The sequence below is a fragment of the Neolamprologus brichardi genome, chromosome 1, assembly GCF_056152115.1.
Source record: "Neolamprologus brichardi isolate AB-2024 chromosome 1, ASM5615211v1, whole genome shotgun sequence".
NCBI lineage: Eukaryota > Metazoa > Chordata > Actinopteri > Cichliformes > Cichlidae > Neolamprologus > Neolamprologus brichardi.
In genome coordinates, this window is record NC_142104.1 from 13,306,102 (window position 1) to 13,321,636 (window position 15,535).

Below are 15,535 nucleotides of genomic sequence, written 5' to 3' on the forward strand. Positions count from 1 at the left end.
ACAACTTCTCAAGTAGATTCCACTTTTTGTGGTTATTTTACTTTCTAATTAAACTTTTTTCCCCCAAAATTCTCCAGAGCATTGCTTTTGCATTTATTTGTTTCTCATTCAGGACTCATAGCACACTGTTGCAATGTTTCATAGTCAAAAGACTATAATCCATGTAAACACACCATCGCTATCCATCTTATTGAATGCGAAATGAATTCATCCGGGAATGCAACACTGACCAAGCCAAACATTTACAGTGCACAAAGAGAAAATCAATTTACATGAGACTGAGAGAGGAAGGTAGCATGCATGAGGGGTAAGGAGGGATGGGAGAAGAAAGGATCGCTCTTAAAGAAGAAGACAAAGAGGAAGACAAATGATAGTGTGAAAGTGAGAGAAGTCAGTGATTGAGTATGGGAGGTGGGGAGTGAATGAGAGAATGCAGGATGCAGAAAGAGAATGACAAGACAGAGAGAGGTCTTCTCTCATGGCCAGCAGTTAGCTGATTGATGATGATGAGAATGGCAATGAGGAAGAACAGCCACCTCTCCAGGAGGGAAAAAAGGAACACTGGGCAAGTATAGAAGTGATACAAGGCAAAAGTGGGAATGGGAGAGGCAAGAGTGGAAACAGTGGCGAGCATCTGCCTATCCACTTAATTACATCGGCCTTAAAAAATGATGCCATCCTTCCCTCACATCAATCAACAGTCGTAAACAGAATAAAGCAAAGAAACGTGATAAAATAAACAAATTAAGTCAGGGGACAAAGGGGCAGCTGAATAAAAGTGGGAAATTTATTTTCCACAATTTGATTGACTGCACTGAAATATGTTCTTGTTTCTCTATTTGCCAACCAGTCCCTCGCTTTGTTAGCACCTTCTCATCCTCTCTTCCCCCTTCCCCCCATCACTATCCATGCTTTCCTGTTTCAAGTTCTCTCTTAACCCCGTTATGCTCACTCCTATTCCTGCTCATGTAGCTGTCTCGTTGCTCCGTTTCTTTCGCTGTCCATAGTGCGGTGGCCACCTGGTCCATTAATCAGAGTTGGCCAGTGCAGACAGCAGAGCTCACAGAGTGTTGCCCTTGCACCCTGCCTGCATTAGTAAGCCCTGTAAATCCGCCTTGCAGAGAAGCGGGGAGGAGAGGAGAGGGCTCTAATTTGGGCTTGTATTTATCAGGTAGGTCACTAAATAGGTGGGGAATTGGTTCTTTACTTCCTGATAAATATACAGCTTTTAGGAGAGATAAAGAAAAGAAAAAGCCTTTGACTTTTTTGACAGAATAAACAGTGAGAGTTTTTTTTAAATCTATGATTGAAGCCATGGAAATAAACAATTTGCTTTCAGTGTTACAATGTTTCAATGTTCCTTGACAACAACAAAAATACATATACAATTTATCAATGACTGCTTACCTCAAAACTGACTTCACAGATTGACTACCATGCAAAAAAATATATCTATGTATCAACTTAAAACAACTCTCGAAGTCAACTGGTTAAAATATACTCAGTTTCTTTAGTATATACCTAATATACCTATATTTATATAGAAGCTATATATACTATATCTACAATTCCACAGTGTCTAACTCTTACAACATTAACATAAATGAGAAATAAAAGTTATGTTTTTATTCAAGTAGTTGAAGGAAGAATAGATATTCTTTTAAAGGGCTGAAAGTTTTGCAAAAGGCTTGCTCAGTTTTACACAAACGCAGGCTGATGTGTAATACTCACACATTCCATGACTTAGCACTGATAACAGCTGTCAAAGTTCCAGGATGGTAAAAGTAAGTAAAAGAAGATAACCTCATGGGAAGGAAAAAGGTATCAAAATGATGCGTTACGTTACTAAGACACATCCTCTCCTCTCTCAAAGTAGATCCTCTGGGAGTTTTATAATGACAGACCTCAGTCGAATGTTCACAAAGGGAAAGCAGTAGGTTTAGTGAAAGCTGCCTCTGAGCAGTAGAGGTATGTCCTCATTTGCTTTCAGTTCCACCTTTTACAATTTCTTATCTGCTGATAGGGTCCATAGTTGTTAGTGAAGTATAACTGTTATGACTTCACTGAGGGTGAGAGAAAGAAAAGTGATTATTTAAATTTAATGGAAAAGTAAAATATATATTTTTAAAAAACCAGGATATGTTCTTTAATTTACAGAAACAGGTCTCTGTTGGAAAGTTGTCAAAATGATTTTTTCTCTACGTGTTTCCACTCGCTGCCCATTAGCAAGCGTGTTTTTCTCCCCTCTTTAGTCGCTACATGCACCCTTATAAGGGATCATAATACTTTGATCCTCTGCTAAAATTTTGAGTTTGCCCACTTACAAAGAAATAAAAAGTCATTCATTTTTGCCGTATGTTCATTTTAATGGACAAAGAGACAATATTAACCTAAAGTCCAGAAATTAGCGTGCACCTGTCCAGTTAATTCATTTCTTCCGTTCCAACCTCTCCACCACAATGGACAAGATTGTAGACCCTGACAAAGCTGGAATGAGCTACAAGAACATCAGCAAGAACCTTGGTGGGAGGATGATAACTACTGGTGTGATTATTCAGAAACCCAAGAAATATAAACACAGAAGGAGCTTGTCAATGATCCAAAGGATTTCAATCTTGTAGTAGCCCCCTGCTCAAGTTTGCTAGTGAACATCTAACTAACAGGAGAAGGTTGCGGTCAGATGACAACAAAATCAAGCTCTTTAACATCAAATTGCCTCACTGGCGGTTGGAAACCAAATGTTGAATATGACCCAAATAAGACCATCCCCACAGTCAAGCATAGAATAATACTCTGTCTCTTTCCATTCAATTCAACCTTCTACTAAAAGTGAAAGACTGTTCAATTCTTTGTAAGTAAGCAAATTTAGAAATTGATTATGAAATTATTTCCTTGATTGTAACTGAAAACTTTGATCGATTGATTGCACACAATGTAAAATGTGTAAGATGCAATAGGTTAGGCACCTTGCACTCTGAAGTTAAACAGCCAGTTTCCCTCCTAGCTTCTGTGACGCCTTCAGAATCATTAAATTTTTTGCTGGTGTTATCATGTATTATCGTGCATTTTCCTAATAGTACACAAGCTGCACCCAAAAAAGTATTTGAAAAGAGTTTACACTAACCTAGACTTACTGACACCAGGATATGTTCTTAATCTGAGAGACCTGTATTCAGCTTAAGACAAAGGATTTTGGATGTTGAACTGAAAGTACGCTGATCCATACTTACACTGCACATTGAGTTGAACCTGTGCCTCTCTGCGTTTAATGTTAAGCCCATTGTATGGAGCAGTCTGGCACCTGTATGCCCCCATCATGTCCCGGCTAACGTTCTTTAGCCTCAAGCGACCATCAGGCGTCTCCACTGTGGGCTTCCCCGAGGGCATTAGCAAGTCCTTTTCTGTCCGTGACCACAGTATAGGAGGACGTGGTTTGCCATCTACGACTAAGCACACCAGTTCGGCATTACCTCCCTCTCGCACACTAACAGCCTGACGTCCGGGTGGAACAGTCAGCACTGGAGGAGAGACTGGGGGAAAGCAAAGACAAAAAATGCAAGTAAGACAAAGTGTAAATTAAATGTTTCTCATTTCCATATAATCTGAGCATATAATAAAATTTGTTTAGAAATTGTTATAACAGTACAATATATATATATATATATATATATATATATATGTATGTATATATATTAGGAATAACAGTTCCTTAAACCCTTGGCTATTGTTAAAGTTTCCACTTTAAAATATCCTCCAATTTAGTCAGTAACATTAGAAAAGTGTAAGCACAAATACATAACCTTGGGCTCTAAGGTTAATAAAGTAGCCTTGTCCTTGTTGCCAAGCTAATGAGAAACTGGCACTTTTTTTCTGGATCAAGAATAAATTTTAGCTTAATTAACGGAATTAACAAGAAGTCAGAGGGCAAACATGATTTAAAATATCAGACAGTGCTAATGGATAAACTGGCAAAAACTAGGGAAACAGAGACAGATGGACAATAAAATTGTATGACAGACACTGACATTTAAAGAGCTGATTTTATTAGACAATCGCACAGTTTTAATGACATGTGGGAACATTAAAAAATATTATTACTAGGATTAAGTATATATTATGGTTTAAATCACACAAGAAAGAATACATGAAAACACACAACTGAACCATCAAAGCAACAAGCAGTGCAAGGCAGAGGTAGAGAGGGAAGAAATGGGATAAAAAACTGTCTGAATGAAGACGCTAACTTTCAGTTGTTCCATTATTCACAAGGGGTTGCAGCACAGCGGGTAGCTCTGCATATTTAATTTGTAATTTTGAGATGCCCTTCTTGGTGCAACCACAAATGGATTTCCTGGAATCAAACCTAGGATCTTTCAGTTGTTAGGTGAATGGGTAAACCACTAAGCTATTATGTTTTAACACTGTCACATGATGTAAAAACACAGATTGCTAGAATATTTAATCGTTGGCATGAGATCGTGTTAAGATTCATATAATTCATGAAAAATTACACCCCTTTAGATTTGGGAAAAACTGTTTTTTTTACATACTAAATGCACTGCTTAGGTTAAGCAGCATTGTGTACCTGAACATTTGTTCAATTAGTTTATCAGTCAACTCAAACATGTCTGTTTTAGAAGTTTGTTTATTCCACAAACAGCAACTGCCTAACCTACGGAAGCGTAGAGCTGCCACCCAGGCAAAAGAAAAATACAAGTGTATCACGTTATAACGTGAAAAGTTTATTGTTCTAACAAGATACTTTTCCTGTTTGTACAATATACTATCATGTTTGTACAATATACTTTTCACGTTTGAACAACATAATATCACGTTATTACAATATACATAATTATCACGTTTGTACAATATATTTATATTGTACGAACGTGATAATTATATTGTACGAATGTGATAATTATGTATATTGTAATAACGTGATATTATGTTGTTCAAACATGAAAGGTATATTGTACAAACAGGAAAAGTATCTTGTTAGAACAATAAACTTTTCACGTTATAACGTGATACACTTGTATTTTTCTTTTGCCTGGGTGACAGCTCTACGCTTCCGTACTAACCTCTATTAAGTGGTTGCCACCATACATATTTATTAATGACGATCGAGAGCTTAATTAAATGCATGGGCGATTTACAGCTAACCGTAACCCATTTGAATCTGCATGTGCTCGTGACCTTAGTAGACAAATATTTATTGAGACATCATTATACACACACACACACACACACACACACACACACACACACACACATATATATATATATATATATATATATATATATATCTTGGTTTGTTTGTTGTTGGGATTGTGTTAGCTCTGCAGCTGACAATCAAAAAAAAAAAAAAAAAAAGAAACCAAATATACAATTTCCCTCAGTCTGACAGAGACAAAGAATAACAAGGAAAAAGGGAAACTCTTACCGCTGTTTTGAGAAATGTTGACATCAACACGAAGCTCTCGCACTGTGCTGCCTGAAAAGCTAGCCATGCAACTGTAGGTGGCCAAGTCTCTGAATTTCATGTCCACAATCTCCAGACTGCTGGTGCCAGGTGCCATGTCTGGGTCACTGCGCAGTAAAATCAGACTATCTGAGTTGAAGACTGGTGCCCCGTTCTTGTACCAGGTGTAGTTGACCTTGTCCTGGGGGGTGGCATCAACATGGCATGAGAGCTTAAGGTCACGACCCATTTGAATGGTTTCACTGTCCTTGTTAGAGTCTGGTGTAATTTGGAAGGTGAGGTTGCTCATTGCTTTTTGTGGTGGTACAGAGGGAAAAAAGAAGAAAGAAGAAAATTTAAATATTTGTTACAATATAAAGGCATTTGGTACAAAATGTACTAAAAAAAATACAAAATTAAAATAATAATACAAAAAAAATTAATAAAAGGGATAAGCATGACTAGGCATCACTGGCAAGGTCTGTCTTTTTTTCCCACTACTACAGTTGCTAAATGTTCTTATTTATCTTTTAATTTCCACTTGGTCTTTACTTAATTTAGAGTTTCTCTGTAGTTAAACTATATATATAGTCCCTAGGAAAACAAAAAAGCACAACCCAAGGACATACATTAATTTTTAGCACATTTAATCAAGGAGACACTGTAGAAAGAGTGCCCAGAGATACAGTGGGCATACCTCAACATAACCAGATGAAAAAATTAGCTCATGCAACCATTTGTTCAACGAAAACATTAAGAGATGTAAAACGTAATCACATTTATGTAGTGCTTTTCTAATCTTACAAGTTGACCTAACGTGTCTGTCTTTGCAATTCTGTGTACTGTCAGAATCATACCAACTGTAAATCACGAGAGTTGGAAAATTGGTTTGGGGTTGCTTTGCTGCCTCATGAACTTTGCATCTTACAGTCATCACTTCCCTAATAAATTCTTTCTCATATTGAGCTGAAATTAACCTGGAAGTTGAAGTTGACCAAAGCAGAGTTATAATTAATGTAAAAGCCTTAATCTTCGTCTCGCACACCCTGACCGGAGAACAACAAATACCACTTTCATTTATTGTTCTTTTTCAACTGAGAGTTTTGATTTGACATATAAAACTATTTTTAGATAGCAAATGCTTCTTGACATGTATGTGAACATTTTTTGCATCCCCTTTATTCATTGACACACTTTACAAAGGAACCAAGTATTTGGTTGTTCAGATTTGCCAAAAGTCAAAAATTTCATAGGAAAGGCAAATTATTTGAACGGTTGTATTCCATTCCAGTACAGAATAGTAAAGTGTACTAATTAAAATTAAGAAAACAAACAGAAGAAAAACACATTCGTGAGATCAAAAAGAAGGAACTGATACTACTCAATAAAAAGAAACTAAACAGAAGAATGCAGGAGAAGAAGAATGGTTAATGCCCCCACCCCCAACACCACTAACAAAAGAAAAAAAGAAAAAAGAAAAAAATGAAATGGTAGCCTTGTACCAAAGGAAAGAGGAAATTAGAGAAGAAAGAAAGTGAGTGAGAGAGGAAGAATCAAATTGTGAAGGAAGCCAAGACAAAAGGAGCCAAATACAGAATAAAATAACAGGGGGGTAAGGAGGAGGGGGGAAACAAAATCAAGGACAAAGAGTAACTCTCACACTGTCACATTTAATTTTCAGTTTCAAAGGCTCCGTTTCCCCAACAGATTTCCATGTTGAATACAAAATAGCTCTCTGTTTCCCCACGAAGGGGAGAGACAGGCGGTAAGGAGGAGAGGAGAGCTTGATTTAAACTCTTCTGAGCTTGTTAACAAGATACTTGGGTGGAGCCATGGATATGAAGCAGTGACCATATGGCTAACATGAACTTGCAACTTTACCTGATTAATGTGAGTGCATGTGTGCATGTATACTCCTTAAATATTTGGATGCACTTGTCTACCTACCTGCCTGCAGACTTTTTCCTTTATGAACTCACTGACCGTAAATGTGTGTCTCTTTCAGCATCTTGCCACCTGCGCTGGTGTGACAGTGTGTTCAGGCCCATTAAGCTAACAGGAGAAGCCCATCTAACATACGCTCTCCACAGTGCTAACTAACAGAAGAGACTGTTGCTAATTGCTTCCACTCCAGTCTAACTAATTGGAGTGAATAAAGATGATTAAAGGGGCTAAAAATAGCCAGAGGGGAGAGAGAATGGAAGTATTCTGTATTCTAACCCGCTCATTCTGACAAGATTCACATCAGCTTCGTTAATGACAGATCAGCGGCTAGCTCCACACACTCGCATGCACGCGCAGACTCACAAATGTCAACGAATGAAGCTAACGAGGACTATACAGACACTTTGCATAAAGCAATTATCAGTTGTACGAGACTTCTCAATGGGAAAAGGATCCTGACTGTGCCTTTGTCAACTATTTTAACTACCCCCTGGCTAGCCAAAGAATTAAATGCAACATGATTTTTAGTTGTAAAATCAGTGAATGAGAAGCCTAAATTATGCAAAGATTTAACAATTATCATATGGGAATGTCACATTGCTGTATTTTTTTTAAATAATAATAATAAATACATGAGGACTGGACAATATTTAAAAAACACCAAAAGGCTCATTGACACATCCAGACTAATTCTGAATCTTTTAAACAGCAATTCCGATTGAAAAACAATCTTGATGCAATTGTGCAACTGGAGCTAGTTTATACCAAGGTTGTAAAAAACACAAATCTAGATTATTTTTTTTTTGCAAAAGCATCACCCCTTTTCACAGGTGCAAATACATTACTTACTTCTCACAACGAGGTTGACGTTCTTGCGTGCAGGGTTACCCACATTGTTGACTGCCGTGCAGTTGTAGAAGCCTGCATCCGCTGGTGTGACAGCTCTCAAAATCAGTGATTCTCCTCGAACTTGAGCACTGAGGGGAAGAGGCCCAGGGTAACGTGACCAAGTCACAATGGGGAGAGGGAAACCTGCTGTGACCTCACAGGTTATGCGCACATCCTGGCCAGGATCCACCACCACTGTATCATTCACTGACAGTCGGATCATTGGTGGACCTGTGGCGCACAGACACACGGAAAGAAACAAACAAAAGTAGTTTAAATGGGAACAATACATGTTTTTTCAGTGAAAAAATTAAGTTGTGAATATTTCTATTATGAGCATTTTTAAGGTATGACTTTACTGTCTTTAAAAGTTTCTTCTGTCTGCAATTGTAATAGATAGTACGTATAAATATGTGCTTGTTTCAAGCTCACATTCGAGTTCAAGTTCACTTTATTTTGTCTTTTCAGCCATATTAAAATACACTGCAATGTAACTCTGTTTCACAGAGCCCAAGTGATGGGAAAACATTGCAAAATGTAAAAGCACTCAAAACAAGATGGAGCAGTACAATAAAAGAGACAGTGCAAGGTCATAAAGTGCAACCAATAGCTGAGTTAAAGGATACTAAAATAGTGAAAGACATAAAAAGAATAGACACGATACATGAAATGACATAAAACATTACCAACACCAGACTTAAAAATAGCAAGATAATCAACACATTAAAACATTACAGTTCCTGTATCTCAGTGTCTGTTTGCTGTCTGGGTCTTAGCATGAGTCTTTGAATATATAGCTTTTCTCCGTACAAACTAATCAGTGTACCAAAGGTAATTCAGGTCCCTGTTCCGCTCTCATATCATCCCCTAGTCACTGCCTCCATTTCCTATGACTGACCTAACAGAAAAGTACAAGATGACCCGTAATGCTACTGCAAAAGAGGCTGAAAAATGCTGTTGGCACAGAAAGAAATCAATTGGACCCCAGCATGTTCCAAAGGAAAAAAAAAGTGGCAGAGGAGTGAGGATAGGGACACATACTACACGACGGGGAAAAACTAAGTGTAAAAGAGTAAAAGACAACAGAGTAAAAGCTGGGGCTAAAGTTGAAGAGGGGACAATATAAAAAATGTGATATTAACCACCTACAATGATGTTTGGAGACGTACATCCAAAGCGACAATGAAAACCGTGTAATGCACGTTGTGGTTTCCACATGCTATTTAGAATGCTGTCTGCACAAATATCAAATGGAAACATTAAGGCAAAGTTTAAGAGGCATATCCTATACCACTTTTTCATTTATTTTGTTTCATATTTATTTGATATTTTCAAATCAGTTGCAATAAATAAATATATTTTTTAAATTCAGCCATTCAGGTGGTTGCAAGCAGGTCAACGTTGGGAATTAAGAGTTATATAAAACCAGTAAATGGATATTTAGTCAATTTTGTGCACATAACAATTTTGGCTTCCTGTGTTGTTTAGTTTAAAAGGAGTCTCTGCCTTATTTGGGGATCAAATATGGATTCTTTTACAGTTCACGTTCAAAACACGTTTCATTATATATTCTAGTTCAGTGTAAACCTAAGCAGTCTAAGCAGCAGACTCAAATGGCTCTAGTAGGCTGCAATAGTATTTGCAACATCTTGTAATAGGTTTTTGCATATCTTGCCACAAGGTGTAGATGGGGTGACAGGAGGTTAACATTGAGAGAAATTAGCTTGTGACCAAAATGTCACCCATTTAAATCCTTCAAGCTGCCGCAGAAATCTTTTTGGTACACTAGAATAGAAAGGTTTTCACCTCCCTCATCAACTACAGTAAAAACAGCCTGGGGCGAAGCAGTCAAACCACAGTTTCTTTACTGGAGCAGCTCAGTGGTCACAAGTCACTAATCTTTGGTTGTTACAGTACGGCTCTCTGGCTGGAAATCATCTGTGTAACTCTCCCTTAAACTATCTGGCTAAGTGAATGCTTAAAAAGAAAAAAAAATTTTTTTATTTAACTGGTTTTTCACATACAAACATACAACAAGTTGACTTTTATATACTTTTTTACTATATGGAGACATCAAATTAAAAGTAAACAATGTTTGATCTTAATATATATTTTTTTGCAATAACTAATTAGCACACTGGTGAATGATGAGTGATGAAAGAGGCTTAGAGGTTTTTAAGGTATAGATGTTTTATTGAATCCACAATAGTATGGGTTTAATTATAAGCAGCAATATGTGCAATCTGTCATCTGCGTAAAACACCACTAGCAATACTTCAAAAAGGTCCTTGAAAAACTGAAAGGGCTTTGACAATGTATCACTCTTCCACCACTTAAAAAGAAGAAAAAAGAAAAGTATTCATCTGTAGAAATCAAGCTGTCCTTTGTCGGAGTTCACTTATGAATGTGGACATTTAAAAGAGGCATCTTTATCATCTTTAACCCATATTTTTCTAGTTTACTTTTCTTTGTACTTTGTCTCACATACCATTGTAATTGTGGGTCCTGATCAAGACAAAGCCATGACAGAATTTGTTGTATAGTGCGTATTCATATAATTTATGACAATCATTTATGATTTATGATTCGTTCATGTATTTTTGTGGGACTAAAAGAACTGTATGCTATGAAAAACTATGTTCAAGCTATTCAATATAAATATATTTAATAATCTACCTATTGAGTCTATTGACTCATAATTGATTTAAGAATTCTCCAGCCATAATTTTAAATGGGCTCTCGAGGACAAGGAGTAGAAGAATTTAGGCTTTTATCAACCTGAGACTGTTAATCCTCAGTAAGAGACCAAACCAATAGGGTACAGGAAGCAATTCATTCTAATAGACTTTATGCACTACATCCTCTCATCTAATCTCTCTCTCATTTTTTTATTTATTTATTTTTTAGCAGATTGCAATCGGCGTAATGAAAGTGGTGCAGAGCTTTAACAAACAAGTTTACAGGTGCATGTTTCTGCTAATACAAGAATGTGCACAGAGCTCTACACACAAACGCAAACATTCTTCCACTCTAATGGGTAACAAAAATGTGCAAGCAAGCACACATACGTACACACACACACACATGTACACACACACACACACAGACACACACACGCACTAATGGGATATCTCTTTAGCTAACCTCACTAGTGATGGCTCCAAAGCTGACAAGAAATTTCACTGGTGTAACAGCTGCAATCAGCACATAAATAGCACTGTCTACTCCCATTGTATCAAATCACAGCACTAGGAAAGTAAACCCCTGTGGGCCTGCAAACCCTTCTAAGCATTGAACAAACCTCAATGGAAGCTTTCACGCTTGGTTATGTGCCTGTTTGTTTAATTAATTTACAGTGAAATAAAGTTTTTTTGGAGATGAAATGTAGAAAAGCCCTACTGTATGCTGGTCATTAAGTCTGAGCTGTCTGCACGTTTCTCCAGGTAGGGTTTGTACATAGTAGGTTAGGTTAATAGATAGGGCATACATAGTTAAAACATAAGTCAGGTAGACCAGAGACTGGGTTTAAATAAAACAGTGGGTCTATACCAGGGGTCGGCAACCAGCGGCCTCTTTAGTCTTTATTTTGCGGCTCCGGGTGGTTTGGGAAATAAATTAGAAGTATTTAGCTGAAGTGTATTTTATTTGTTTTTAGGTTTTTTTTAACTTGTAGTTCTAAATTGGAAGATTATTGTGATTTTGAAATATAAAAATAAAATTATATCTTATTATTTTTTCATAGCTCAAAATAAGCGTCACACTCGCCCCGATTTGCAGACGCTGTGCGCAGAGGTTCGGGACCATAAGTCTTATTGTAAACATATCACGACAGACCCGACGATGTTTGCATGAACATGCTTTTCAGCATCTCTTTATTGACCGCTTTTCACACACGGTTGCTGTACGCATACAGCCGGCTGTAGCTTTTCAGCTCACAGCCCGACACATACCAACACAACAGCAGAGAGAGCACAGATTTTTAAGGTGGCTAGGCGTGATTGCGGGTGCCGCTCAGGTGCGTCCGACTCCCATACAGCAGCACTGCAGACCACGCCCCGCTACACACATTAACCAGGTAAAATACATATTTAGGCAGAATTTTGCAAATATCTATTTTTTTTAGCAGCATAGTGCTTTTTTCATATTATTTTTTAAAAGTCAGGTCAAAGCTCCAAAAGCCCAAAGGCGATATAAGTGTGGCGGCTCACAACAGTTTTTGTTTGCTACATGGATCATTTTAGTTCAGCTGGGTGTCTTTCCTTTTGTTATATTTCTTTAAGAGTTCAAAATGTGTTAATTACATAAATAAAATGTAATTTTCTCTGTAGCACTTCATGGATTTCATAAGCAACAAACCTTAGTTGCTCTGTGGATTCTTTTAAAAAGCAGTTAAAAACTTTTATTTTCAAGCAAGCCTTTTGTTGATCTACGTATTTTATATTCTTTACATTATTTACATTTGATCTTTTACATTGTGTATAATGTCTATTGATTGTATTGTTTATTTTAATCTTTGTGTACAGCGCTTTGTGACTGCCTGTCTGTTAAAAGCGCTTAATAAATAAACTTTACTTACTTACTTTAGTTGTTCACACAAAGCATAAAGGTAAAAAAAAAAAACAATATATACAGTGTTATCTTCATTTTAGATGTCAAAAAGTATTTGCGGCTCCCAGTGTTTTCCTTTGCGTGGAAACCGGGTCCAAGTGGCTCTTTGGGTGTTAAAGGTTGCAGACCCCTGGTCTATACGGTAGCTCTATAAGGCACATGTTAAGAGTTTCTTCCTGCTCTGTTGTTACCCCTATGTCCCACAGCCTTTAAAGAGTTAAGTCATCAACCAGAATATATATAGGACTGAACCCATCCAAAGACGACAGTTGGTGATTTATTCTGTCTGGGTGTAAAAATCACTTAAATCCATCAATCTATCAATCCATCCATTTAACCTCTTTTTCAATTCAAGGGCCTGAGTCTATCCGAGGTTTAATAGGCCGAGAGCTGGGGTACACAATAGACAGGTTATCAGTCCATCACAGTGCCATTCAGTCCAGTGATGGTATAACAATTATAACATTTATCCATCTACATTGCAAAGTTATTTCTGCTTAAGGTCTAGCCTATTCACTTTTTAATCTCAGTTCACAACATTTTCTGCAGACTGTTGATGGGATCTATCATTAATTTGCAAAACAAATAAACAAACGAATTAAATATTTAAGCCACAGAAAAAAAAAGCGGTGAAAATGGAGAGAAGACGAAGAAAAGTGAGAGTTAGGCAATGGGGAGGAACAGAGGATTTGAGAATTATAGCTTCAATTTCCTGGGGATGCGTGGGTGACGGTAACGGAGGGATCAGCCAATGCTCTTCCCAAAGTAATGGGATTTATGTGCAGCACAGTGGTTTACAACCAGGTAACAAATGCCTCTCTTTTCCATGCACACACTTCGACTTCCTCTCTTCCTTTAACTATCTGTCAGTTTGTCATCTCCGTATCTTCAGTATTCTCTCTTTTCACGTCTTCGCATCTCTGTCATACCTCGGCCTCAGACTTCCATCCTGCATTTTTTAAAAACCCTATGGTTTGCTTTCTCACTCACCGTCATCCCGTGTAACCTGTTTGAGATTTAATTTGTCTCTAAGGTAAAGGCAGAGGGGTTATTGGGGGGAAATTGGCTGGAAATAAAAGCTTAAAGGTTTGGAGAGAGGTGTAAGCTGACAAGAGCTGTATGTTTGTGCATTGTACTCAGGCACAGCGCTTGTCACTATCGCCAAGTTAGTCAGAAATATGGCGGGATTGCAGGCTGGCCAATGGGTTTGGAGATCAAGTAGCGATCTACACTTTTTTGCTGATTATTGGTGGTAATATGAGTAAAAGTTTAGGGTGTGATTGTAAAATGAAGGGTTGGCAGCTATACAACAGAAAAAATATTCTGAAGCAAAGAAAGGCTGGGTCTTGGAATATGCTGTTTATTTAAAGATAATATAAAGTTTATTCAATTTCAATTCAGTTCAACTCAGTTTTACTTATATTACATCAGATCACAACAATGGTCATCAAAGATGGACAATTAAAGACATCCGTTTAAATAATATAATTTTAAACTATTTTAACCGTTGCAAAGCTACCGTGAGCCTCGAGTGATGAAAAAGACGACAATTAAAATTGAATTTATATAAGAAGGAAATGAAGAAAATGAATATTTAATTTCAACTGCAGTTTTCAATCAAAGAAAAGGCAGACGTGACTTTGAAGTCAAGTGTTTCTCAACAAAGCGTTTTGAAATATTTAATTGTAAGCCACAGACAAAATATTCTGACACAGCTGAATCCAATATAGAAATGCAAATATCCTAAAATATCCCAAAATGCAATTTTTGTGTTGCTCATGGGTAAAAAAGTGTGAAAAAGTGCAATGCAAACGTTCCCCGAAAAAGACCGTATTCAAAATTCCTTGGATTTTTAAAGCTATATATTTTTTTAACTCTAAGGTTCAAATTCAGAGAAAATTCTCACTCTTAAAGCCCCGACCAATGACTTCACAAAAAATGATCAAGGCAGCCTTGAGAGCAAATCGATTCTTGCCTGTGGTGTGGCTGTACATATCCCCACAGTGATCCCCTAACTAGAGTGGATTTGAGAGTGATGAAGAAATGTCAGAGAAATTTATGAACTGAATGGTGAAATGTTTTACGTGGGGGTACACCATGCAGCCCGGACATACCATTCAATAAATTTTTGTATTTCTATATAAATAATACAATTTAAAAAAGTAAATATAATGGATGCACAAGCATCAGTTTTAAAACAATATTTTGCTTTTTAAATTCTGTTTAAATATATGTCTGGTCTCTCTCTCCCTTTCACATAACCCTTTCCTGGCATGGATTATAGCCTTACATAAAACTGACTGCACAGGTGCAATAAAATGTCCTACGAGAGGTTTTAGTGTAGTGAGGATTATTGCAGATTGCCCATTGATCTTCAACTTTTCAAGGGGGAATTCATTTGCAGTAGGATTAGCCTCCTATTGATAATAATAATAATATATATCGTGCAATTGTACAACTGCCATTTTATCTTGAAGGTATAGTGTGGTATGTGTTATAATAATCAATAAAACACTAAATAAACTTGCACGTACAAATTAAATTCTCCCAATTTTTGTGTATGTATCCTTGTTTCTTGTTGTTTGTTTTTTTCCCATAAAATGTGTTCCATTTATGTCATTGTAGCAGGAGGAA

At 37.1% G+C, this 15,535-nt stretch overlaps 1 protein-coding gene across 3 annotated transcripts in view; it reads right to left on the reverse strand.

Annotated features, from left to right (window-relative positions):
* mdga1 (MAM domain containing glycosylphosphatidylinositol anchor 1) overlaps window positions 1–15,535 on the reverse strand; it is a 194,215-nt gene that overhangs the window by 55,049 nt on the left and 123,631 nt on the right. For all 3 annotated transcript variants that reach the window (XM_006779891.2, XM_006779890.2, XM_035904770.2), the window contains exons 7-9: window positions 8,255–8,524; window positions 5,444–5,773; window positions 3,231–3,530 (exon numbers count right to left, since the gene is read on the reverse strand). In XM_006779891.2, coding sequence (XP_006779954.1) covers window positions 3,231–3,530; window positions 5,444–5,773; window positions 8,255–8,524 — 900 coding nt within the window. The remainder of the gene's footprint in view (window positions 1–3,230; window positions 3,531–5,443; window positions 5,774–8,254; window positions 8,525–15,535) is intronic.